This window comes from Pseudophryne corroboree, chromosome 5 (genome assembly GCF_028390025.1).
Source record: "Pseudophryne corroboree isolate aPseCor3 chromosome 5, aPseCor3.hap2, whole genome shotgun sequence".
Taxonomy (NCBI): Eukaryota; Metazoa; Chordata; class Amphibia; order Anura; family Myobatrachidae; genus Pseudophryne; species Pseudophryne corroboree.
In genome coordinates this window covers 348,120,735-348,147,069 of record NC_086448.1, presented here as the reverse complement: position 1 = coordinate 348,147,069, position 26,335 = coordinate 348,120,735, and the positions used below count along the sequence as shown (strand labels likewise).

The 26,335-nt window shown below is 48.2% G+C and overlaps 1 protein-coding gene across 5 annotated transcripts in view; it reads right to left on the bottom strand.

Annotated features, from left to right (window-relative positions):
- COBL (cordon-bleu WH2 repeat protein) overlaps positions 1–26,335 on the bottom strand; it is a 952,910-nt gene that overhangs the window by 373,641 nt on the left and 552,934 nt on the right. For all 5 annotated transcript variants that reach the window (XM_063922617.1, XM_063922616.1, XM_063922613.1 and 2 more), the window contains one exon: positions 22,131–22,214. In XM_063922617.1, coding sequence (XP_063778687.1) covers positions 22,131–22,214 — 84 coding nt within the window. The remainder of the gene's footprint in view (positions 1–22,130; positions 22,215–26,335) is intronic.

Below are 26,335 nucleotides of genomic sequence, written 5' to 3'. Positions count from 1 at the left end.
CTCTTTTTTAACCCTTTCTGTAGTGTAGTGACTGCAGGGGAGAGCCAGGGAGCTTCCCTCCAACGGAGCTGTGAGGGAAAATGGCGCCAGTGTGCTGAGGAGATAGGCTCCGCCCCCTTATCGGCGGCCTTATCTCCCGTTTTTCTATGTATTCTGGCAGGGGTTAAATTCATCCATATAGCCCAGGAGCTATATGTGATGCATTTTTTTTTTTTATCATCCAAGGTGTTTTTATTGCGTCTCAGGGCGCCCCCCCCCCCAGCGCCCTGCACCCTCAGTGACCGGAGTGTGAAGTGTGCTGAGAGCAATGGCGCACAGCTGCAGTGCTGTGCGCTACCTTGTTGAAGACAGGACGTCTTCTGCCGCCGATTTTCCGGACCTCTTCTGTCTTCTGGCTCTGTAAGGGGGCCGGCGGCGCGGCTCTGGGACCCATCCATGGCTGGGCCTGTGATCGTCCCTCTGGAGCTAATGTCCAGTAGCCTAAGAAGCCCAATCCACTCTGCACGCAGGTGAGTTCGCTTCTTCTCCCCTTAGTCCCTCGATGCAGTGAGCCTGTTGCCAGCAGGTCTCACTGAAAATAAAAAACCTAAAACTAAACTTTTCACTAAGCAGCTCAGGAGAGCCACCTAGTGTGCACCCTTCTCGTTCGGGCACAAAAATCTAACTGAGGCTTGGAGGAGGGTCATAGGGGGAGGAGCCAGTGCACACCAGGTAGTTCTAAAGCTTTACTTTTGTGCCCAGTCTCCTGCGGAGCCGCTAATCCCCATGGTCCTTACGGAGTCCCCAGCATCCACTTAGGACATTAGAGAAATAATGTTAGAAAAATAGGATTTTAATTACCTACTGGTAAATCCTTTTCTCGTAGTCCATAAGGGATATTGAGGAGACTTAGTACAATGGGGTATAGACGGAGTCCAAAGGAGCCAGTGCACTTTAAATTTCTTCATGGGTGTGCTGACTTCTCCATGCCCCCTCCCACAGGCAGTTATAGGTAAAACAGTGCCCGAAGGAGAAAGGACATATATGAGAGAAGGAACATGATAACAAAGGGGGTAATTCCAAGTTGATCGCAGCAGGATTTTTGTTAGCAATTGGGCAAAACCATGTGCACTGCAGGGGAGGCAGATATAACATGTGCAGAGAGAGTTAGATTTGGGTGGGGTGTGTTCAATCTACAATCTAATTTGCAGTGTAAAAATAAAGCAGCCAGTATTTACCCTGCACAGAAATAAAATAACCCACCCAAATCTAACTCTTTCTGCACATGTTATATCTGCCTCCCCTGCAGTGCACATGGTTTTGCCCAATTGCTATCAAAAATCCTGCTGCGATCAACTTGGAATTACCCCCGAAGAGTGGTGAGATTTAATACCAGCACACCACAAACATATAACAACCAGCAACAGCCGGAAACAGTAACAGCTGAACAGGTAACCACAGAAGAGAGAACCTGCAGAAAAGTCAACGCACTGAGGCGGGCGCCCAATATCCCTTATGGACTACGAGAAAAGGATTTACCGGTAGGTAATAAAATCCTATTTTCTCTAGCATCTATAAGGGATATTGGGGAGACTTAGTACAATGGGGAAGTCCCAAAGCTTCCAAAACGGGTGGGAACATGCAGAGACTTCTGCAGCACCGCCTGCCCAAACTGGGTATCCTCTTTGGCAAGCGTATCGAACTTGTAGAACTTTACAACAGTGTTCTTCCCTGACCAGGAAGCAGCTCGGCACAGTTGCAAGGCTGAGACTCCACGGGCAGCCGTCCAGGAAGAGCCCACCGATCCTGTAGAGTGGGCCTTCAGAGACTTAGGAACAGAAAGGCTACCGACACATAGGCCTGTTGGATAGTAAGCCGAAGCCAGTGAGCAATGGACTGCTTTGAGCACGAACAAGGAATACGTTTTTCTGATCCGAGCCGTTCGCTTGACATAGATTTTCAAGGCTCGCACAGCATCCAATGCCTCCGGAGGAGCAGAAGAGTCAGAACTGGACAGAACCACAATAGGTTGATTCAGGTGAAATGCAGAGACAACCTTCGGCAGGAACTAATGCCTAATCCTGAGCTCCGCTATGTCTTCGTAAAAGACCAAGTATGGGCTCTTACACGATAAGGCCCCCAATTCTGAGATACGTCTAGTAGAAGCCAGGGCCTCTAACATCACTGTCTTCCATGTGAGGTACTTGTCTTCTACTGTCAGAGGCTCAAACCAGGATGACTGTAGAAAGTCCAACACCACATTCAAATCCCAGGGAGCCTTAGGCGGCACAAAAAGAGGCTGTATGTGGAGTACCCCTTGCAAGAAGGTCTGAACTTCTGGCAAGAGTGTCAATTTCCTCTGGAAGAAAATGGAGAGCTGAAATCTGGACCTTAATGGAACCCAGATGCAAGCCCTTATCCACACCAGCCTGCAGGAAACACAAGAAGCGTTCCAAGTGGAACTCTGCAGACAGATACGTGTGTTCCTCGCACCGAGAGACATATCCAGGGCTGGTGCAAGGGTGTTCGGCGCCCTCCTGCAAACTATAAGCTTGCGCCCTCTCTCCCATACTTAATAAAGGGACAATGCACGCTGAAGTCGCATGCCGCAAAAAAAAACAGGTGGGGCGTGGTCACACAATAGTACCAATTCAAATTACTCCATAAAGTAGCACAATCTTTTTCACATTACACCGCGCATAGCGCACAGAGGGAACTCGATTCACTGCTGTCGGTACTCCAACTGTCTGGATTCCCGCAACAGTCTCCTGACCGCTTGGTTTCCAAACGTTGGTAAATTATACCTAATTCAGTCTTGTAACAAATGTGGCAGGCTGGCAGCTGGAAGTGCAGTGCTTAACTTACTGTTCTGCCGGACACGGACCTGCTCTGCGTCCAACGTGCACGACATCACTGGTGTGTGTAGTGGAGCTTCCTTTCTGCTGGGTGGGGGCTTGGAGCCTCTTCTCACTCTATCAGTTGTGCAAGCAGGCTTTCTGTAATGTAAGAAAGCTGTGATGGGTAACGCGCTTAGGGGGATGGGGTCACAGATGAAAAGTGTCCCCACAGAGAATCTTCCCACTATAGGTGTCTCACCAGTGCTCAAAGTGACGGTATGCCATACCACTGTATAACGCCCCACTTCGAGCACTGTATATATATATATATATATATATATATATATAAGAGTAAAGTAAAGGGCGGCACTCTTTACTTTTGTTTGCTGGGCCTTGTGGTACCACGGGAAGGCACCCTGGTAACTATCCTTTGCTGTAGGAGTGCCGGTCGTATCCAGAGTTATATATATATATATATATAAACAATCTTGAGGCAGCACACCTTTTAACATAGTATGAGCTCCAGTGCCCGCTGCAGGTCCTCCCCAGCCAGGAGTCCAACAATAGTACAGCAATTCCAGCAGCACCCGGATGAAAAAATACTCAATGAGGCAGGATTGAATGCACCGTTTCGATGTTCTTTACTTTACATCGTCGTCAGGCATATACAAACAGTAATAAACACATCTCACCTTTAGGGCTTTTTCTAGCCAATTTGGCTCCCAGTGCGAGATTTAAAAATGCGCCCCTACCCCCCCCCCCCACACACACACACATTGTCAATATAAAAAAAGTGCTTCCGAGATGGGGCGTGTCCTCGTTAAAATGGGCGTGGCCTCATCTGAAAAGACTACCTTACACCCCAGTTTTTGACCCTGCACCAACAGATCATGGCCACCATCGGAAAAAAAATAATATACCAAATTAAGCCCCACGCAGTAATGCCCCCTGCACCATGTTATGCCACACACCGCAATGCCCTTGATACATTAAATCCACACATTACGGCAGGCAAGAGTCCCCATTTTACACATTACGGCAGGCAGGTGTCCCCAATTTACACATTACAGCAGGCAGGTGTCCCCATTTTACACATTACAGCAGGCAAGAGTCCCCATTTTACAAATTACGGCAGGCAGGTGTCCCCATTTTACACATTATGGCAGGCAAGAGTCCCCATTGTACACATTATAGCAGGCAGAGACCCTCACAACAGAGAGACAGAGTGAAAAAAAAAAAGAAGCTATACTTACGTTTGCACTGCAGCGGCATCCGCCGGCAAGAGATCTTCTTCCATCCTGCTTCCCGCTCTTCGTTCGTCCCGCGCTGGCCCGCCTCTCCAGTCTCCCGTCGTGTCCTGGCTCCCCTTCCTCCCCGTCATCAGTACTGCGCTCGGGGGTGGAGTTTCGTGCAAATGCGTCATTGCATGTAACCCCGCCCCCTATGCGGAATAGTAATGATGGGGAGGAGGGGGAGCCAAACAGAGCGACTTAGAGCCGCGGCGGGCGCCCCGTGCGAATGCACGCCTCGCCCGCCGCAAGAAATTACTCTGCTCACCTTATATCCCCACCATGTGCAAACGCTGCTGACGTTTGCATAATATATATATATATATATATATATAAATAAACAAATCTAGAAAACCCCAGCACTCGCCACCCCAGAAGCGGGGTGCAATATCTGCACTCACCACTCATAGGGTGGGGTGCATGCAGCCCATGGCCACCAACCCAAATATATACAAACAGAAAGTTCAGCACTCACCATAGCAAGCTCACTTATCCTCACAACATCAATAAATAAATGATGGGGGTTTAGTTAGTGAATTGGCCAATGCACGGAAGCCTGCAAACCGCTCGCCAAGGTACCCCACCTTCTTGCAGGTCCTACACTATCACAAAGTCTCAAAAATGAAAACCTGGCAACTGTATCACACATAATGGGGATAATTCCAAGTTGATCGCAGAAGGAATTTTTTTTAGCAGTTGGGCAAAACCATGTGCACTGCAGGGGAGGCAGATATAACATTTGCAGAGAGAGTTAGATTTGGGTAGGTCATTTTGTTTCTGTGCAGGGTAAATACTGGCTGCTTTATTTTTACACTGCAAATTAGATTGCAGATTGGACACACCACACCCAAATCTAACTCTCTCTGCACATGTTAAATCTGTCTCCCCTGCAGTGCACATGGTTTTGCCCAATTGCTATAAAAATTCCTGCTGCGATCAACTTGGAATTACCCCCAATATACTGCACACATGCCCACTAGGTTTAATGTATATCTGCCATACATCTTATGGCTTTTATAGGTACACTAGCATACCTCCCAACTTTATGTTTTTGCAAAGAGGAACACACGCGCGGCGAAGCCGCGCGCGCTCCCGAAAAAGGGGCGTAACCTAAGAAAAGGGGTCGTGGCTTCGCGGGAGGACCCGCGATCGCGAGCCACGCCCCCGTTTTCGTCACTGAGGGTGCATGCCCAGCGCTCTGTGAGCCGCTGGCATGCCCCCTCTCCCTCTGACTCCCCTGAATAGACGCTGTGTGCATGCGCACAGCGTCTATTCAACACTGCTCTGCTAAGCAGGGCAGCGACAGACAGAGACTCCCAACTGCCCCCCCACCGCGGGACACTGCGGCCCGCGGGTGGGACAGCGGGACAGTCCCCAAAAAATGGGACTGTCCCGCGAAAATCGGGACAGTTGGGAGGTATGCACTAGTCACCTGACACTGGCTGATAAATTACTAAGGAGTAGCTGACACACGTTTAGAACAAATGAGATTACACAGGGGTGCATGAAAAGGCCTGTGACCACGGTTAATAAAAGATAACCAAAGATTAACCCCGCAATATACAAACAAATCTAGAAAACCACAGCACTCGCCACCCCATTTATTGATGTTGTGAGGATAAGTGTGCTTGCTATGGTGAGTGCTGAACTTTCTGTTTGTTTGTATATATATATATATACACACACACACACACACACACACACACACACACACACACACACACACACACACACACACACACACAGTATATACACAGATAGATAGATAGATAGATAGATAGATAGATAGATAGATAGATAGATAGATAGACAGACACATAAATAGATATAGATAGATAGACACATAGATAGATGATAGACAGATACACAGATAGATAGATAATCACACATACAAAATACTCACTTAGCTCCTCTGTACTGGTCCCGGGCAGTCTCTCAGAGTCAGACTCTCTCTATTGTTCCTCAGTCCTGGTAGGGGATGAGATGACTCCATGGATATGGGGGCATCAAGTGGCTCCTGGCAGTACTGCAGTCAGCAGTGACTGCAGCTCTCTGTTCCCAGAGCCGTCCTTTGTTGGTCAGTCCCGCCCCCACACCTTCCACTGCTATCGGGACTGCGCTGGCACAGGACAGGAGGAGATTACATCAGCGGCGTGGCTGGAGTCGGAGTGGGGACTTGAAGAGCCGCGATCCAGGCGGCTGGCTGCCGATGCATTTACGGTGATAGGCGCAGCTGGCAGCAACAGCGCACAGCAAAGGGATGCAGAGCAGTGAGAGTGCCTCTCCAGACATGCGCCTCCCTGCACTGCATCCCTTTGCTGAGCGGGTTCCGCCGGCTCTGGACATATCTTGTCCAGATATGATGATAGTGTTTTGACGTCACAGGTGTCCTGGCCTGAACCATGCAATAAACTTTTTGGAAAGGCCTTTGTGAGCTAGGATGTTCCACTCAACCTCCATGCAGTGAAACAAAGTTGCCGTAAGTCCGGGTAGACGAATGGTCCTTGTTGAAGTAGATCTCTTCCTAGTGGTAGAGGCCAAGGGTACTCGACGGACATGTCCAGAAGATCTGCGTACCATGCCCTCCGAGACCAATCTGGGGCAATCATAATTGCCTGGACTACTTGATTTCTGATTCGCTTGAGCACCCTTGGGAGCAACGGTATCGGAGGAAAACAGGTAGACCAGCCGCTAAGGCCAAGGTGACGTCAGTGCATCCACTGTCCTTGACTGATCCTGGTTCGTGAGCAATACCAGTGAAGCTTCTTGTTGAGACAAGAAGCCATCAATTCTATCTGTGGGCAGCCCCACCGGTGGATGATCTGCTGGAACACCTGCTGGTGGAGACCCCACCCTCCTGGGTGTAAATCGTGACGACTCAGGAAGTCCACTTCCCAGTTGTCTACTCCCGGAATGACATCTGCGGACAATGCCCTTGCATTTCTTTCTGCCCAGAGGAGTATCATTGACACCTCTCGCATGCAGGCTCTGCTTTTCGTCCCCCCTTGCTGATTGATGTATGCCTTTACTGTGGCGTTGTCCGACTGAACTTGGATCGCGTGATCCTTGAGCAGAGAAGAGGCCTGAAGCACAGTATTGTAGATCACCCAAAGTTCCAGAATGTTGATCGGAAGGAGACTTTTGTGGGCTGACCACCTGCCCTGGAACTGCGCCCCTTGGGTGACAGCTCCCCATCCTTGTAGACTCGCATCCGTCGTGAGGAGGATCCAATCCTGAATCCCGAAACTCCGGCCCTCCAGTAAATTGAAGGACTGCAGCCACCACAGGAGGGAAATCCTGGCCTGAGGTGACTGCCGAATCATCCGGTGCATCTGTAGATGTGATCCGGACCACTTGCTCCGGAGATCCAACTGAAATGTTCTGGCATGGAACCTCCCATACTGGATCGCCTTGTATGAGGCGACCATCTTTCCCAATAATCTTATGCAAAGATGGATGGACACTCGAGTAGGTCGGAGCACCATGCGGACCATCTCCTGAAGTGTTCTCGCCTTGTCCTCTGGTAGGAACACCTTCTGGGCAACAGTATCCAGCAACATCCCTAGGAACAGTAGCCGTTGAGTGTGCTCCAGGTGGGACTTCTGTAAGTTGAGGATCCACCCATGGTGTGACAGAAGTTGGATAGTGCGGTCGATATGGAGCAATAAAAGCTCCCTGGATCTTGCTTTTATCAGAATATTGTCCAGGTAAGGGACAACATTGACCCCCTGGACCCGGAGCTGGAACATCATCTTCACCATTACCTTTGTGAACACCCTCGGAGCTGTGGACAGGCCGAAGGGTAGTGCCTGGAACTGGTAGTGATCGGTCAGCAGGGCAAACCTCAGGTACGCCGGATGAGGCAGCCAAATCGGAATATGAAGGTATGCATCCTTGATATCCAAGGAAACCATGAATTCCTGGTCTTCCAAGCCCACAATCACTGCTCGCAAGGATTCCATTTTGAACTTGAACACCTTCAGCTAAGGATTCAAGGACTTCAGATTCAAAATTGGTCTTACCGAACCGTTCGGATTCGGTACCAAAACCAGGCTGTAGTAACCTTTTCCTCATTGTGGTATTGGTACTGGAACAGTGACGTGGGACTGGACCAACTTTTGGATTGTCTGTCGCAACGTAACCTGCATTTCCTCCAAAGCTGGTAAGCTTGATTTTAAAAATCGTTGGGGAGGAGCACCATCGAACTCCAGCTTGTAGCCCTGAGAAATGAGATCCTTGACCCAGGTATCCTGGCAGGAAACCTTCCAGATGCGGCTGAAGTGACAAAGTCGTGCCCCCATCTTGAGATCCCCTCGGGGCTGAGGCCTTAGTGGAAGCAGAACTGGTGGACTGTTCCTGAGAACCGGAGTTTGCAGGCTTTCTTGTCTTACCTCTGTTGCCTCTAGCTGCATTGGAGGCACCTCTGGCCTTAGATTTAAATCTGTTAGAGCGAAAGGACTGAATAGACGGCCCCAGGTAGGAGCGGCTAATTGGCGGGGCCCCAGAGGGGAGAAACGTGGATTTCCCAGCAGTTACCTTGGTAATACACATATCCAACTCAACCCCAAAGAGTAATTCCCCAGAGAAAGGGAGGGATTTTACACTGCTCTTGGATTCTGCGTCCGCTATCCACTGAGGCAACCACAAGGCCCTGCATGCCGACACTGTCATGGCAGAAGTCCTAGCATTAATATTCCTTGAACGAATCACACAGGACGCGTGTAGAGTCCTAAATGTGCCTTAGGAGGGTCACTGTAGTGACCAGATGCATAGCCCCGGAGAGGCCCTCCTGAATTTGAGTGGCTCATGAATGAATAGCATGGGTCATCCAGCAACTCGCTATGACTGGCCTTTGCGATACACCTGCTGCCATGTAAATAGATTTGAGTGTAGCCTCTATCTTTATGTCCCCAGGATCCTTTATAGTAAAGGAGCCCTGGGCAGGCAGCACCACCTTTTTGGACAGTCGAGAGACTGATACATCAACCCCCAGGGGTGCCTCCCAAAATTTCCTACCTTCAGGAGCAAATGGGAAAGTGCGCAAAAACTTTTTTGACACTTGGAATTTTTTGTCTGGATTTTTCCAGCCTAATTTGAATAGGTCATCTAATTCTGCAGAATCAGGAAAAGTGACATTAGGCTTATTTTGTGTAAAGGAAAACGACTGCTGTGACGCAGCATCCTCTAGAGGGAGATTTAACATGTCCCATATAGCCAGAATGAGAGGTTCAAAACCCTGAGCAGAATCGGAATCCCCACTAACGGTATCCAAGTCCTCCCCATCTTCCTTGTATTTCCTCATCTGAATCAGAGAAAATAGCAGGCAAACCACGCTTCTGTGGTGCAGCATGGGGGGGCGAGGGAGGGGGGGGCTGTGGAATATCTGCCCTAGCAGCTAAGTCTGCAACAGCCTGTCGTAGTAGCTGAGTTTTCTGCACATTAGCAGTGATCTGGGATAACATATCAGACATCATAGTTTTAAGAGACCCTGGCCAGGAGGTCTCTGGACCCTCTCCCCGAGCCCCTTCACTGATTTGTGAAGATTGGCTACATTGTTTACAAGAAACAGAATCAGATGATACTGGAGATAATCTAGTGTGACATACAACATACACTGCACTGCTTGTGTTTACCCATGTTTCACAGTAAGCACAATAATACCCCTTTTCCACCTGAGTACCAGGTCCGATCCAGGATGTTTAACCCGCCTACAACCCGTGTCGGCCCCACCGTTTCCACTGCACTTCGACACGGGTTATTCCCAGGTCTGATCTGTTTCCACTTAACCCAGGTAAGCTCTGTAAAAGCTATTAATGTCACTCGTTACTCTGGTCTGAAAACACGGGTAATGACCGTTTCCACTGCACAGTTACCCGGTCATAACCGTGTTACCATGTTCAACCCAGGTAGCTACCTGGCTAGGATTCCAGGGTAACTCAACCCGTGTTGAGCCGTTTCCACTTACTAAGAACCTGTGTTGATTCGCGCCCCCGTGCAAAAACACGCGTAAATTTAGCTAGTGAAAAAGGGGTATAACATACACACAGACAGTAATACTTTTCAAGCCTACCTTACTGTATGTGAGAGGAGACACACACAGAGAAAGAGACACCAGCACACCCATAGCTGCACAGTCCCAGTGAGGCTGACAGCTAATTATATCACAGTAACACTAATAATTTCTGTCCTGTAGAGGACCCAGATAGTATACAATAGTAGCTCTCCCCCTGTGCTACACCCTGTACCAGTTTTCCAGCATGTCTTGTGAGGCAGGAAGCGCTGTGTGTGCTGTCTGTGGCTGCATTAAGCAGAGGAAGGCACCTCTGGTCCCGCTCTGAGGTAGCTCCGCACCCTCCAATGCAGTGGCGGAACTAGCGAGCAGTGGGCCCAGGTGCGACAAAATGCTTTGGCCCCCCCCCACATCCCATCCAAGTCCACCCCATCACCCCTGGAGAGGATCTGTTGAGGGGGACCTGCTCAGGGCCAGAGAAATGTATACCTAGCAGCAGTGCCGTAACTAGACATTTTAGCACTGTGTGCAAGAAACGACATCGGAGCCCCACCCCTGCATGCAAAACAGGGGCAGTGCGCGCCGTAGGCGCGCGCAAAAATACATAGTGGCGTGGCTTCGTGGGGAAGGGGTGTGGCCACAAAATAATACCAATTCATAAAACGGTGCACAGTAGTCTCCATTCTTCAAATTACGCCGCACAGTAGCACCACTACACCAGGTAGAGACTCTTTTACACCTTACGGCAGACAGATTCCTCTTTTTACACATTACGGCAGACAGCGTCCCCTTTTTACACATTACGGCAGACAGCGTCCCCCTTTTTACACATTACGGCAGACAGCGTCCCCCTTTTTACACATTACGGCAGACAGCGTGCACTTTTTACACATAACGGCAGACAGCGTCCCCTTTTTACACATAACGGCAGACAGCGTGCCCTTGTTACACATAGCGGCAGATAGCGTACACTTTTTACACATAACGGCAGACAGCGTGCCCTTGTTAAACATAGCGGCAGACAGCGTACACTTTTTACACATAACGGCAGACAGCGTCCCCCTTTTTACACATTACGGCAGACAGCGTGCACTTTTTACACATAACGGCAGACAGCGTCCCCTTTTTACACATTACGGCAGACAGCGTGCCCTTGTTACACATTGCGGCAGACAGCGTCCCCCTTTTTACAGATTACGGTAGACAGCGTGCCCTTGTTACACATTACGGCAGACAGCGTCCCCCTTTTTAAACATTACGGCAGGCAGATTCCCCCTTTTTACACATAGCGGCAGGCAGATTCCCCATTTTTACACATAGCGGCATGCAGCCCCCCCTTTTTACACATTGCGGCAGACAGATTCCCCCTTTTTACATATTGCGGCAGGCAGTCCCCCATTTTTACACATAGCGGCAGGCAGTCCCCCATTTTTACACATAGCGGCAGGCAGTCCCAAGAAAGAAAGAAAGAAAGAAAGAAAGAAAGAAAGAAAGAAAGAAAGAGACAGAAAGAAAGAGACAGAAAGAAAGAAGAATTATACTTACCCTCTCCGCTGGCTCAGGCTCCTCGGTGCAGCTTCTGGTCACGATTCCCGGGCAGGAGAGAAGGAGGAGGAGGGAGGTGAAGGAGGGAGCCGCAGCAGCGCTGTGTTATTGGTGGAGGCGCTGCTGCTGCTGCCCCTCTGCTTCACTATAGGCTGTTCTCGGAAGACAGCCTATAGTGAAGCAGAGGGGCAGCAGCAGCAGCGCCTCCACCAGTAGTAAAGCGCTGCTGCGGCTCCCTCCTTCACCTCCTCCTTCCCCCGTACCGCTGCTCCTCTCCTCTCTCCGGTTGCCCGCAGCGCACAGCGGCATGTAATGAGTCAGTTTGACTCATTACATGCTTTGGGCCCCTGGACAGAGGCGGGCCCCAGTACAACGCACTGGTTGCACTGGCGGTAGTTCCGCCTCTGCTCCAATGCCCCGGAGCTACAGTGATTTTTTATGCTGGCAATGTCTCCTGTTTGCTTAAAAACATCACACAAGTGCTAGTTCAAGCTATTTGAAGCCAGTCTACACGGGGGGCTCTAGCGGGTGTCCCCCAGGAGGGTCCCATATGCTGCACCTGCGTTCAGTCACACTTTGAACCGGGAAACCCCCGTAGCGGGGCCCCCGGTTTGTACTCACCACAGTTGTCACCTTCAGGCACAGGGCCGGTGGAAGGTTTCTCGGCACCCTAGGCAAAACTTAAGCCTACCCCCCCCTCCCCTTATTCACGTTACATTACAGTAGTGCCTCTTATTGATGTTGTGTCACACAGTAGTACCTCTTATTCACGTTACATCACACAGTAGTAACCCTTATTCACATTACACTACAGTAGAGTCCACTTACATTAAACCACACAGTAGAGTCCATTCACGTCCTGCCACACAGTAGTACTCCTTATACACATTATGCCACACAGTAATGGTGCCCCTTATAACACTATATGCCATAAAGTAATGCCCCCTATACCTTATACCCCGAAACGTTGGTGGAACATTGCTTGTTACAAGACCTTGAGTGCCGCAGCTTTTTTTCCATGATATATATATATATATATATATATAGTGGTCGAAGTGGAAATTTTCAAGTGGGGGTATGGAAAAGTGATTATTGCAATTATGTGCGCACTTCTGGGAAAGGGGGCGTGGCCACTTAAAAGGGGGGGTGTCCTTCAGTGTAATTTACAAATCCATTTATCCCTTTTACACATTATGCACCACAATAGTAGGACCCCTTATACTATCTTCTACTGGTGCCCCTTTCACATTATACCATACAGTATGAGCCGAAATTCACATTATAGCACACAGTATGAGCCGAAATTCACATTATACCACACAGTATGAGCCGAAATTCACATTATAGCACATGGTATGAGCCGAAATTCACATTATACCACACGGTATGAGGCAAAATTCCATTATAGCATACGGTATGAACTGAAATTCACATTATAGCACACAGAATGAGCCAAAATTCACATTATAGCACACAGAATGAGCAGAAATTCACATTATAGCACACTGAATGAGCTAAAATTCACATTATACCACACGGTATGAGACAAAATTCACATTATACCACATGGTATGAGCCAAAATTCACATTATAGCACACCGATTGTGCCGAAATTCACATTATAGCACACAAAATGAGTTGAAATTCACAATATAGCACACGGTATGAGCCAAAATTCACATTATAGCACACAGAATGAGCCGAAATTCACATTATAGCACAATGAATGAGGCGATATTCACATTATAGCACACACAATGAGTTGAAATTCACAATATAGCACACGGTATGAGCCAAAATTCACATTATAGCACACAGAATGAGCCGAAATTCACATTATAGCACAATGAATGAGCCAAAATTCACATTATGCCACATGGAATGAGACAAAATTCAGGGAGAGTGACAGCTGGGACATAGGGACAGGGAGAGTGACAGAGGGACAGGGAAAGTGATAGCAGGGACATAGAGACAGGAAGAGTGACAGAGGGACATGGAAAGTGACAGCAGGGACATAGGGACATGGAGAGTGACAGAGAGTGGGATAGCAAGGGAATACAGTAGGGACTAGGTAGAGAGAAAGGCAGCAGGGTAAGCAGTGGCGTAACTTCAGCTCAATTGCCCAGAGGCAAGAAAAATGTTGTGGCCCCCCCCCCCCCCCCCCCTGCAAAAAATTATTTGTAGTTTACTGACTCCTTGCCCTGTGTGAGTGATATCACCCTCTTCCTCCTTTCCTGAGCTATGTCCCCCTTCCTACTGTGTGAGACACAGAGACAGAGAGAGGGAGACAGGGAGAGGGAGAGAGCGACTGGGAAAGAGAGAAAGAGACGAGGGAGAGAGAGAGACAGAGATAAGGAGAGAGAGAAGTGAGGTAGGGAGGGAGAGACACAGAGACAGGGAGAGGGGAAGAGAGACGAGGGAGAGAGAGCGAGAGACGAGAGCGAGAGACGAGGGAGAGAGACGAGGGAGGGAGAGAGGCAGACAAGAGAGAGGAGACTAGAGAGATGGACGAGGGAGAGAGAGAGAGAAAGAGACGAGGGAGAGAGAGACGAGGGAGAGGGAGAGAGACAACGAAGGGAGAGAGAGAGACGAGGGAGGGAGAGAGAGAGACGAGGGATAGGGAGAGAGAGACGAGGGAGGGAGAGAGACGAGGGAGGGATGAGAGAGAGAGTCAAGGGAGAGAGGGAGACGAGAGAGAGATGGACGAGGGAAAGAGAGAGACGAGGGAGAGAGAGATGAGGGAGACAAGGGAGAGACAGAGATGGGGAGAGAGGGAGACAGGGAGAGGGAGAGAGCGACTGGGAAAGAGAGAAAGAGACGAGGGAGAGAGAGAGAGAGACGAGGGAAAGAGAGCGAGAGACGAGGGAAAGAGACGAGGGAGGGAGAGAGACAAGGGAGGGAGAGAGACAAGGGAGGGAGAGAGGCAGACAAGAGAGAGGAGACTAGAGAGATGGACGAGGGAGAGAGAGAGACGAGAGAGAAAGAGAGGAGGGAGAGAGAGACGAGGGAGAGGGAGAGAGACAACGAAGGGAGAGAGAGAGACGAGGGAGGGAGAGAGAGAGACGAGGGATGGGGAGAGACGAGGGAGGGATGAGAGAGAGAGTCAAGGGAGAGAGGGAGACGAGAGAGAGATGGACGAGGGAAAGAGAGAGACGAGGGAGAGAGAGATGAGGGAGACAAGGGAGAGACAGAGATGGGGAGAGAGGGAGACAGGGAGAGGGAGAGAGCGACTGGGAAAGAGAGAAAGAGACGAGGGAGAGAGAGAGACAGAGATAAGGAGAGAGAGAAGTGAGGTAGGGAGGGAGAGACACAGAGACAGGGAGAGGGGAAGAGAGACGAGGGAGAGAGAGCGAGAGACGAGGGAGAGAGACGAGGGAGGGAGAGAGACAAGGGAGGGAGAGAGACAAGGGAGGGAGAGAGGCAGACAAGAGAGAGGAGACTAGATAGATGGACGAGGGAGAGAGAGAGAGACGAGAGAGAAAGAGACGAGGGAGAGAGAGACGAGGGAGAGGGAGAGAGACAACGAAGGGAGAGAGAGAGAGACGAGGGAGGGAGAGAGAGAGACGAGGGATGAGGAGAGAGAGACGAGGGAGGGAGAGAGACGAGGGAGGGATGAGAGAGAGAGTCAAGGGAGAGAGGGAGACGAGAGAGAGATGGACGAGGGAAAGAGAGAGACGAGGGAGAGAGAGATGAGGGAGACAAGGGAGAGACAGAGATGGGGAGAGAGGGGCGAGGGAGGGGAGAGAGAGAGATAGATGCAGAGACAGGGAGAGGGAGACAGGGACACAGGGAGGGGGTGAGAGAGACAGGAGAGAGAGACAGCGAGAGACAGGGAGAGAAGCGAGGGTGAGAGATGCAGAGACAGGCAGAGCTACAGGGACACAGGGAAACGGAGAAAGACGGAGAGAGAGACAGATGGAGAGAAAGAGAGGGGGAAAGAGAGACGTGGGAGAGGGACAGGGAGAGGGAGACATAGATGGGGACACAGACAGGGAAAGGAAGAGAGACAGGGAGAGAAAGAGACTGGGAAAGAGACGCGGGAGAGAGACAGGGAGAGGGAGACAGATGAGGAGAGAGAGAAGCGAGGGAGAGAGATGGAAAGGGAGAGATACAGGGACACATAGACAGGGAAAGGAAAATAGAGACAGGGAGAGAGACAGGGAGAGAGAGGCGAGAGAGACAGGGAGAGGGAGAGACAGACGGGGAGAGAGAGAAGTGAGGGAAAGGGGGAGACAGTGAGAGGGAAAGAGACGCAGAGAGACACAGGGAGAGAGACACAGGGAGAGAGATGCAAAGACAGGGAGAAGAGCCGGGGAGAAAGAGAGAGAGACAGGGGAAAAAGAGGGAACAGAACAGGGTGAGATGCATGGAACCTTTGCCACTCTGCGGGACGCTGGGTGATGAAGACGGGCACCACGGGTGCCACACACTGACGCTCCTCCTTATGTGGCCGGGCGGCTGTGGTCTCAACCTCTAGAGTTTCCTGCACAAGAGATGGAAACTTTCTCCACAGTCCACACTTACCCTCCCTCCTTGTCCGCCATGGTGCTCGCTGGTAGCTGCGGTGCGGCGCTTCTTCCGGCCTCACTGTCCGGACCGTGTACCCCTCTCTCAGTCAGGGCGGCTGGTTGTGGGGGCAGCTCCTGCCCGTGTCCACGGTCTCCACTCTGCTCCTCCCGCTAATGTTCCCTGCCTTACCATGTCTTGCTTATTCCGCATCCGTCTCTGCTCTCAGGCAGCCACTGAATGGCAGTGAGTGGGTCTTCTATGTGTCCCCGCCCGAGAGGGGGTCTTTTAGTGACCCCTTCGCCCTACTGTGGTCGGCGGCACAGCGGCTCCTAAGACCACGGCGCTACTATTTCAAATCTGCCGCGGACCGGCAGCCAATCAGGAGTGGTCCATGGCAGATTTAAAATAGTAACGCCGCGGTCAGAAGCGAGAATACGATATGGCGGCAGCAGCAGGGGTCATCAGAGCACTGTATATATAAATATACTGTATATGCTCAAGTTCAGAATCTGGTATTCCCATTACATCTACATGGATAGTGAAATGGATAGCCCAGGGGGTCCCACATTCTGACCTTTAGCATATACTGTATATGTGCGGTTCCATGGCAGCACTACTCTCTGTACACTGAGCATGCAGTGGCAGGAGGTGGAGCCGGCCAGGGTCAGGTAACTACAAGGGTGCCATCAGCAGGAGGGAGGCCAACAGCTGGTGGGAAATGGCGACGGACGGCTAAAGGAGCATGGAAGGCTGGGGGCAGCGATCGGACCTCCGTGCCTACAACTGCAGAGGGAGGGCGGATGAGGGAGAGGCTGATGCTGCTGCCTGCCCGGATTTAGGACACAGCAGCATCATGCTGCTGCTTGTTGACGGGGTTCCGTCATCAGAGGGGGCGCGGGCGCGGCAGACGCAGTTCACCCTGGCCAGGGGTGACTGATAGCACTGATAGAGCTGGCTGCGGCAGGGCTGGCTAGACCGGAGCTGCGGCCGCCGCTAGCCAGCCCTGCACAACTTGATTTTAGGTAAAACTAATTCAGGAGGGGTGTGCCGCCCTCCAGTGGCCGGCGCTCATAGGCAGCTGCCTAAAGCTGCCTAATGGTAGCGCCGGCCCTGTTCAGGCAGCTTTAGGGGTGTGCGGCATGGGGTGATTGTGACAGCCAAGGCGCAGTGCCCCGCTGAACAACAACCCCTGAGGACGGTGGTCCTGCAGCGGGGAAGCAGCTCTGCACCTCGCAAGGCCGGTGACCACCCCATCCCTAACTCCCATGGTGCAGGTATGCTGTTGCCCAAACAGCATACGGAAAATAACAAACGTTTAAAAGAAATTGAAGAAAACTCTCTGGAGCTGCAGAGATGCGCATCCTCTCCTGAGGGCACTTTTTTCTAAACTGCCTGTGGGAGGGGGCATAGAGGGGAGGAGCCAGCACACCCAGTGAAGAAATTTAAAGTGCACTGGCTCCTTTGGACCCCGTCTATACCCCATCATACTAAGTCTCCCCAATATCCCTTATGGATGCTAGAGAAAGGGTGTTTTCACACCATTTTCACATTATTTTAGTATCACCTGAATGTATTTAAGGGCTTTTGGAGTAGTTTTCATGAAAAACTGCTCCAAACCCTTTAATTGTAATTTTTTTCATTAAGACATATTGCATTCCCCATACTTATAATGGGAAATGCGATGTGGCTGAATTTACAAAAAAAAATCTTAAAAAAATACCGCAGTGAGCCCTGTGATAATTCCCCAGCTCAGGCTGGCAAATTCACAGGGCAGCACTGTGATGTACACCCTTTGCCCTGCTTTCTCTGCCCACTGGGAGAGAAAGCTGTGCGGGGACTGGGCTCCAGTGATCAGCTGTCCAATGGGCACACAAGCTGATCACAGTGTAAAAAATAAAAAGTAAAAAAAAACCCCAAAAAAAACCACCAATCCAGGGAGCCGATATCCGCTGCTCTGGCGAGCGCTGCTGGCCGCCGGGACCTCCATATGCTGCGCTGACCCTGGTGCAGTAAAGTGATGCTGCAAAGCGCTAGTGCACTTTACAGCACCGGGGGTCACAGCACAGAAGAAGAACCTGACGCACGGCAGCCTCCTGTAGCAGCGGCACTGGCTCCTGGACTGGTAAATATAAAATCTGTGTGGGGAGAGGGATTGTGGCGCAGGGGTAGTAGCAATGGGGGGGGGGACCGGCAGCGGCGACGGGTGGCAGCGCATGTGCAGCAAGACATCAGGGTATTTTTTACGAAAAATACCCTGATGATGCTGCGAAGGGGCATCGCATGGACAGAGCTTGACCGCAATCTCTGTCCCTGCATGCGATAATTGATAAATCCATGCGATGTACTCAATTATTGCAGTGCGAGCTTGGTCTAGTTTATCACCTGTCATCTGCATCGTCAGATGTGGATGGTGATAAATAGACCTCTGAAGCAGTTACAGTAAATGCCCTGATTTATTTGCAGGGGAAGCCATAGACTGAATATGAATGTCAGTATTGATAATTTACCTCACCATCAATTGTATCTCATTACATCTGGGCACATAGGGCCTAATTCAGATCTGATCGCTAGGGTGCGTTTTTTGCATCCCTGCGCTCAGGTAGTCGCCTCCAACAGGGAGAGGAGGAAATCGCTGTGCAGGGGTGCGATCGCATGTGCAGGAGATCTGTACAAACAGAAGTTTGTGCAGTCTCTGCACAGACCGGGACTTACTATTCCAGTGCGATGATCGGGGCCGGAGCTGACGTCAGAATCCCTCCCTCCAAACGCCTGGTCCCTCCTGCGTTTCTCCAAACACTCCTTGAGATCGCCTGTGCGATCGCTTTTCTTGCACCATCCCATCACTACCCAGCGCTACCTGTCGCTGCGGAACGATGCGCCTGTGCATTGCAGTGCATATCCATGCACAGTTCAGACCTGATCGCAGGCTGTACGAAAACACAGCTTAGCGATCAGGTCTGAATTAGGCCCATTGTTCTGAAGCACAGCGAGTCTGACAAAGTCCTGCAGACAGATGCTTTAACATTGGGTATGTCAGAGGTATTGTGACAACTGAAAACTAATAAATTCAGACATACAGTGGACCCATGCCAATCAAGAGAATTTTAACAAGAAGAATTTACTTATATTTACAGTGTGGCCCAGTAATACTGAGATTTATTATATCACATACAGGAGTTGATGGGATGCGGACGCAGTAGCAGCTGCATCTTTTTGCGTAGCCATTACGGCATCTCTATGGTAATGCAGTGACCATGGGCGTCTTATTGAGACTGTGGTGCGATTCCACAAGTGTGCATACAAAGACACATCAGTGTTTCATCAGCTGTACCATCGGACATTGCGCCTGCCTATGGCAGATGCAGAATGTCCAAATGATCATGGCAAACGGTGTCAGTGCAACACCGCCACCCCCTTAACTGCTTGCCACCCCCCAGTTACCACCCAGAAACACCCATCAAAGTAACATGAATCTCCATGCAATTTCTATCTGCAACTGTGTGAGGTAACCATTGCAACACATGAGCAGTGCAGCTCGGACACATGAGCAGAGGGAAAACATTGTCCAGATGCTTTCCCTGCATCCTTCCCCACAGTATTATCAGACTAAATACTGTATAGCAGTGTTTTTCAACCACTGTGCCGTGGCACACTAGTGTGCCCTGAGCAGTCTCCAGGTGTGCCACCATAGAACAGAGCCAGGCCCGTCAGTGTTTTGCTGCTACTGAGGCCCTGGAACGATCAATACTGGTGGGTTTAGTGGTTGCAGAGCCAGTTGTAATTTTGGGTCGGGGCAGTGTTGGGCTCTTCTGGCTTTCCCAGATGTGGCTCAGGCGTTACCTATGGAGAAGCTGCAACATGACACCCTAGGGCACGCAACTGCACCATGCATCACCATTATATTTGAGTGTGCCTTGGCAATATTTAAATCTTGTTCAGTGTGCAGCGAGTTGTAAAAGGTTGAAAATCTCTGTATAGGATAGATATTGTGTGTAGCCTATATGTAATTATGGTACCATTGCTATTAACTCCTGATATACAGTATGTAGTATTCACTGGTGTGTAATGCCCCAAACACATGTATATAGTATACAGTCTATGCATCATTTCAATAATATTCCCAGTTCTTTTCCTGTATTTGACCAATGTAATCATTTTTTACATGTTGAATTCAGTTATCCTTCATGTAATGCATTTTGTATTCAACCTTTTATTTTTCTGCCCATTCATCTTGGCATGTCACTGAGTACACAATAAAGGTATTCCCCAATTCACCTGGCTGCCAATTAAATGTATGCAAATATGTATGCAGTACAGTATATCTGATTCTTTTACAGTATTTGTGTATTCTAGGGGTCTTGCTTACAAAAAATGAGTCCATACATTTACTTATTATAGAGTTGTGTTCTGTTTATTGGTAAAAAGCATTATGGAAAACAAATGTATACTTTACAGTGAGGTGAGTTACACGGCAGGGGCTTGTCCTTTCTTTTGATAATAACTGACAAGACCTTATGCAAATGGTCCATGTAATTACTGCACTGATTTGGAGTAAGCACATTCTCTCAAAACTTCAATATGCCATCTATTAGTTCCTGCATATTCAATCAATATGTAATCACCCTGTATTAAAATACTGAATGCACAACACACCTTGTGGAGTGTTCAAAGCCATAACTTCACCATAAACACTTAGATAACAAATGACATATAATGACATATAAGCTATTCATTGACTTTATGAATAAGGGCCCTCATTCCGAGTTGTTCGCTCGCAAGGCGAATGTAGCAGAGTTACACACGCTAAGCCGCCGCCTACTGGGAGTGAATCTTAGCTTCTTAAAATTGCGACCGACGTACGCGCAATATTGCGATTACAAACGAGTTAGCAGTTTCAGAGTAGCTCCAGACTTACTCTGCCTGTGCGATCATTTCAGTGCTTGTCGTTCCTGGTTGACGTCACAAACACACCCAGCGTTCGCCCAGGCACTCCCACCGTTTCCCCGGCCACTCCTGCGTTTTTTCCGGAAACGGTAGCGTTTTCAGCCACACGCCCCTGAAACGCCGTGTTTCCGCCCAGTAACACCCATTTCCTGTCAATCACATTACGATCGCCGGAGCGAAGAAAAAGCCGTGAGTAAAAATACTTTCTTCATAGTAAAGTTACTTGGCGCAGTCGCAGTGCGAACATTGCGCATGCGTACTAAGCGGATTTTCACTGCGATGCGATGAAAAATACCGAGCGAACAACTCGGAATGAGGGCCAAGGACTGATCACAAGCTGCATAAGATGTAAAGAGAATGTGCCTTTTTATTGGTCCTCCCTCTTTCCCCCTTCCACTCCAGCCAGCCATGTAAGAGAACATTTTTCTTAGTAAAATCATTGATTTAGAGGCATTGTAATGCAGCGTAAGGTAAATTCCACATGACAACCATTTCTCTCTAAACTTGTCCGAATGTGCTTTATTGGAATGACCAGCAATATGACTAATATACGGACTGCTTGTTTCTTTTATGATACTACTGTATATTATATACTGAATACTGGTTATTCAGATTTAAAACTGCTGCTGTGATTTTAGCAAAACTGCTACTGTTTAAAATCGCATGCTGGGTGATGCCCAGCACAGGGCGAGGCCGCCTAGCATGTGTAGCAGCGCCCTGCATTACACTTCATATGTGATCACAACGCAGCTACGGGAAATAGAGGTAGAACCCCTTGTATACGCAGGCAGGCTGCATATGCAGGTGCACCGCCACCATGTTATCATCTGGCCGCCCCGAAAACGGCCAAGACACACCTGCGTTAGCCGGGATGTGACTGCATTGTGAAGGATCACGCACATGCAATGCGAAAGCTGCACATGAGCTGTTGGACGAAAATCATCTGTTTGCAAAATTCCAGTTTTATAACGGAGTCTGAATAATCCCCATAGTGCTTTAGCTTGTATCTGCACTTACCTCACACCTGTTTCCACTAGTAGATGCAGTTCTGAAAACCTCCTCATAATCATCGCCATCCAAATTTCCTATGCTTCCCTCATTCTGTTGAAAACAAAAAAATTATAATTACAGATTTGATTATTTTAATACACCTATCTATACATCATTCAAGCCACTATACTGAACAGGTAGAAGAAGGAAAGACAAAGATGCAATTTAAAGAATGGCATAATGGTTGGCAGACGATACATGGTTGGTGAGGAAAATTAGTTTCATTATTGCATTAAGGAAGGAAAATCTGAGGACTAAAACACATTTAGCAGGAAGTAATAACTATATTATTAGCCTTTGTGTATATAGCAGCACCAACATATTACACAACACCTTACATAGCTGCATGGATATGTCTGAGACTAATAATAATTAGCGCATGAGTATCTTGGTGAAGAACAATTGCCATATTTCAGATTTATTTTCGTGATACAAAACCAGATCCTGGTTGAATCTAACAATCAAGGGACCGTTACCTTAGTGTAATAACAAATCCTATAAAGCAGATAAGGAAACAAATTCTGTTTTAGATCTGTTGCTTGCCATGACATGCTCCACACAAGACATCCCTCAGCAGGCTCATCCTACCTTCCCGTTACATAACACTGGCCCTACTTCAGAGATGTACACAACCCCCATGGTTTACCTACATTGCTGATGTTTGTCAATCTGCTTAAAATAATGCAACATTTCCTACAGTGCTTCGGATAGAAAATAATTTTATCAGTTTGACATTTGGCCATGTACACAGATATGCAAGGGTGTGCCTCAGAGTAAACGAGTGACACTCCTTACAGGCACTAAAAATACCATTTACAAGGCAATTACCTTATCTGCCTTACTAATAAACAAGTCATTTCCATATAAGGTCAAATATTCAGATATTCCAACCAGCTAATGATTTTTTTTTTTACTAAATGTAATTAGCATTTACTTTTGTGTTTAAACAATGAATAGAGATCAGTTACTTTGCACAAATACACTCATTTCCCACAATTACTTTTCAGCATGTGTTCCAATAAAATTTTAACTATAATAAGCAGCTAAGTAAAAGCAGTATGTGGGACAGCAACCAGGGATTTAAATCAACTATAAAGCATACTTGCCTACTCTCTAAGGGCGGTATACAATTAACCACGGCTAATTGACAGGGGCGGATTTAGGGTTGAGAGCGCCCCTAGGTACAACATTAACAGCCCCTCCTGCTGTCTAATTTTATTATTTTTATGGATTGGTTATGTAAACTTAAGGTGGGTACACACTATTAGATATATCTTCAGATCAATTGATCTGCAGATATATCTATGTACGGATCGGGCAGTGTGCTGTGCATACACACAGCCCGATCCGTCAGGGACTGACGTCATGAACTGGGCGGGCGGGCGCTCGCGCCCGCCCAGTTCACCTGTCAATCACCGCCGGCCGCCGCAGCATGTGTACGGGCGGTCGGACGACCGCCCCGTACACACACAGCGACGGGCCAATATATCGTTAGATATATTGGCTGTCGGCTGTGCTGCGCGGCCGACGCGATACGTCTGTGAACGACGGAGTTCACAGACGTATCGCCCGTACACACTGGCCGACGGTCCCGCGATGTATCGGCCGTTCAAGAGAACGGCCGATACATCGACCAGTGTGTACGGGCCTTTATATTTTAGCCCAATGCATAATGGGGGTAATTCCAAGTTGATCGCAGCAGGAAATTTTTTAGCAGTTGGGCAAAACCATGTGCACTGCAGGGGAGGCAGATATAACATGTGCAGAGAGAGTTAGATTTGGGTGGGTTATATTGTTTCTGTGCAGGGTAAATACTGGCTGCTTTATTTTTACACTGCAATTTAGATTGCAGATTGAACTCACCACACCCAACTCTATCTCTCTCTGCACATGTTATATCTGCTCCCCTGCAGTGCACATGGTTTTGCCCAACTGCTAAAAAAGTTCCTGCTGCGATCAACTCAGAATTACCCCCAATATTTAGAGGCAGATACGATTTGCTGTGACGTTCCGTCGGATGAATGTGACATCACACTGCAGAATATATCCTGCTCCATAGAGTTGCGAGAAAATACTTTATAAGTCATTTTTTTTTTACATAAAATCCAATAATGTGCAAAACCGCACATCACACAAGGGGGGTAATTCAGAGTTGATCGTAGCAGCAAATTTGTTAGCAGTTGGGCAAAACCATGTGCACTGCAGGGAGGGCAGATATGACATTTGCAGAGAGATTTAGATTTGGGTGGGTTATTTTGTTCCTGTGCAGGGTACATACTGTCTACTTCATTTTTACACTACAATTTAGATTTCAGTTTGAACGCACCCCACCCAAATTTACGGAACTCTCTCTGCACATGTTATATCTGCCCCCGCAGTGCACATGGTTTTGCCCAACTGCTAACAATTTTGCTGCTGAGATCAACTCTGAATTAGGTCCAAGGTTGTCAGAACCTCGTAGGCATAGATGGAGGCAGCATTAGGAGGGCATGCTGGGTCCTGTGGTGCCATTTGGAGGATACAGGGGTGCTTCCAGGTAAGCTAGCTCTCAATCTGGATATGTTTTGTATGTGCCATTATCATGTGGCCGTACATTAAGCAATTGTATGACCCATAGTGATGATTATTATTATTATTATTATGCTGTGTGTGGGTTTGGGGAGTGGTACCCCTCAGGTCTGGTGTGACTGGGCTAGCTTGGGGCAGCACGCCATATTATTTATTTAGCACTTATGTAACACTCCTATTTTTTCACTAATATTACTCTTTTGAGTATTTTATTAACACCCTTATTTCTGTAGCACTTTCTAACCCATAGCTTCTGCTTCTTTCTTAACACATATTAACACTTTAGTATTTCAATGGTGTGCTGCCCTAGGGTGGTCGGGCCTGAGCCGACTTTGTGGGGTCCAAGCCCTGGACTTATGCTTAGTTAGGGACCTCCAGTAATAGAGCAGCCGTGAAGTGGCCTGGAGGCTTATCATATCTTTTGCAAAACATATGTAACAAAGAGCTCTACATTTTCTATTATTACATAGTATATAGTTCTTCTTGCTAACAGCCAGCAGAGTGCGTGGGAAAAATCCCTTTTGTTTTTCTTGTCTAGAGTAACCCCCTCCCACAGCACCTGAGGATTGTTACCAGCTTGATTAGACCAGTTTGCCACCATTTATTACATACTGTCTACTTCATTTTTACACTACAATTTAGATTTCAGTTTGAACGCACCCACCCAAATTTACGGAACTCTCTCTCTGCACATGTTATATCTGCCCCCCCCACTCCCACCCCCCCACAGTGCACATGGTTTTGCCCAACTGCTAACAATTTTGCTGCTGAGATCAACTCTGAATTAGGTCCAAGGTTGTCAGAACCTCGTAGAAAATTGAATCGGCACCTTTTTATACACCCTCGAGAATGACAATAATATATGTTCAAAATGCACCCAGATCACACATACACACACAGTACATTTACACAATGGGGGTAATTCCAAGTTGATCGCAGCAGGATTTTTGTTAGCAATTGGGCAAAACCATGTGCACTGCAGGGGAGGCAGATTTAACATGTGCAGAGAGAGTTAGATTTGGCTGTGGTGTGTTCAATCTGCAATCTAATTTGCAGTGTAAAAATAAAGCAGCCAGTATTTATCCTGCACAGAGATAAAATAACCCACCCAAATCTAACTCTTTCTGCACATGTTAAATCTGCCTCCCCTGCAGTGCACATGGTTTTGCCCAATTGCTAACAAAAATCCTCCTGCGATCAACTTGGAATTACCCCTAATATACAGTACCTAGAGCAGAAAAGGAAAAATTAGTCGCACTATTTTGCACATATTCATTTTAATATTTTGCTGGCTTATTTTAAATATATTTAATAAATGTTATGTTTTAATGGTGTATCTAGGTGACGGTCACTAGAGTATTAATGTGATTTATTTTAAAGTATCATTATAGTGTAACAGTTGGTGAGTGTGCATTATAGGAATTTTTTGTTTTCTCTTATAGTAGATAATATATCTATACATGTCTGTCAGATTGCGAGCCACAGAGTTTTATATATACAGTATATATATATATATATATATATATATATAGTTGTGCTCATAAGTTTACATACCCCAGCAGAATTTGCGATTTTCTGGCCACTTGTCAGAGAATATGAATGAT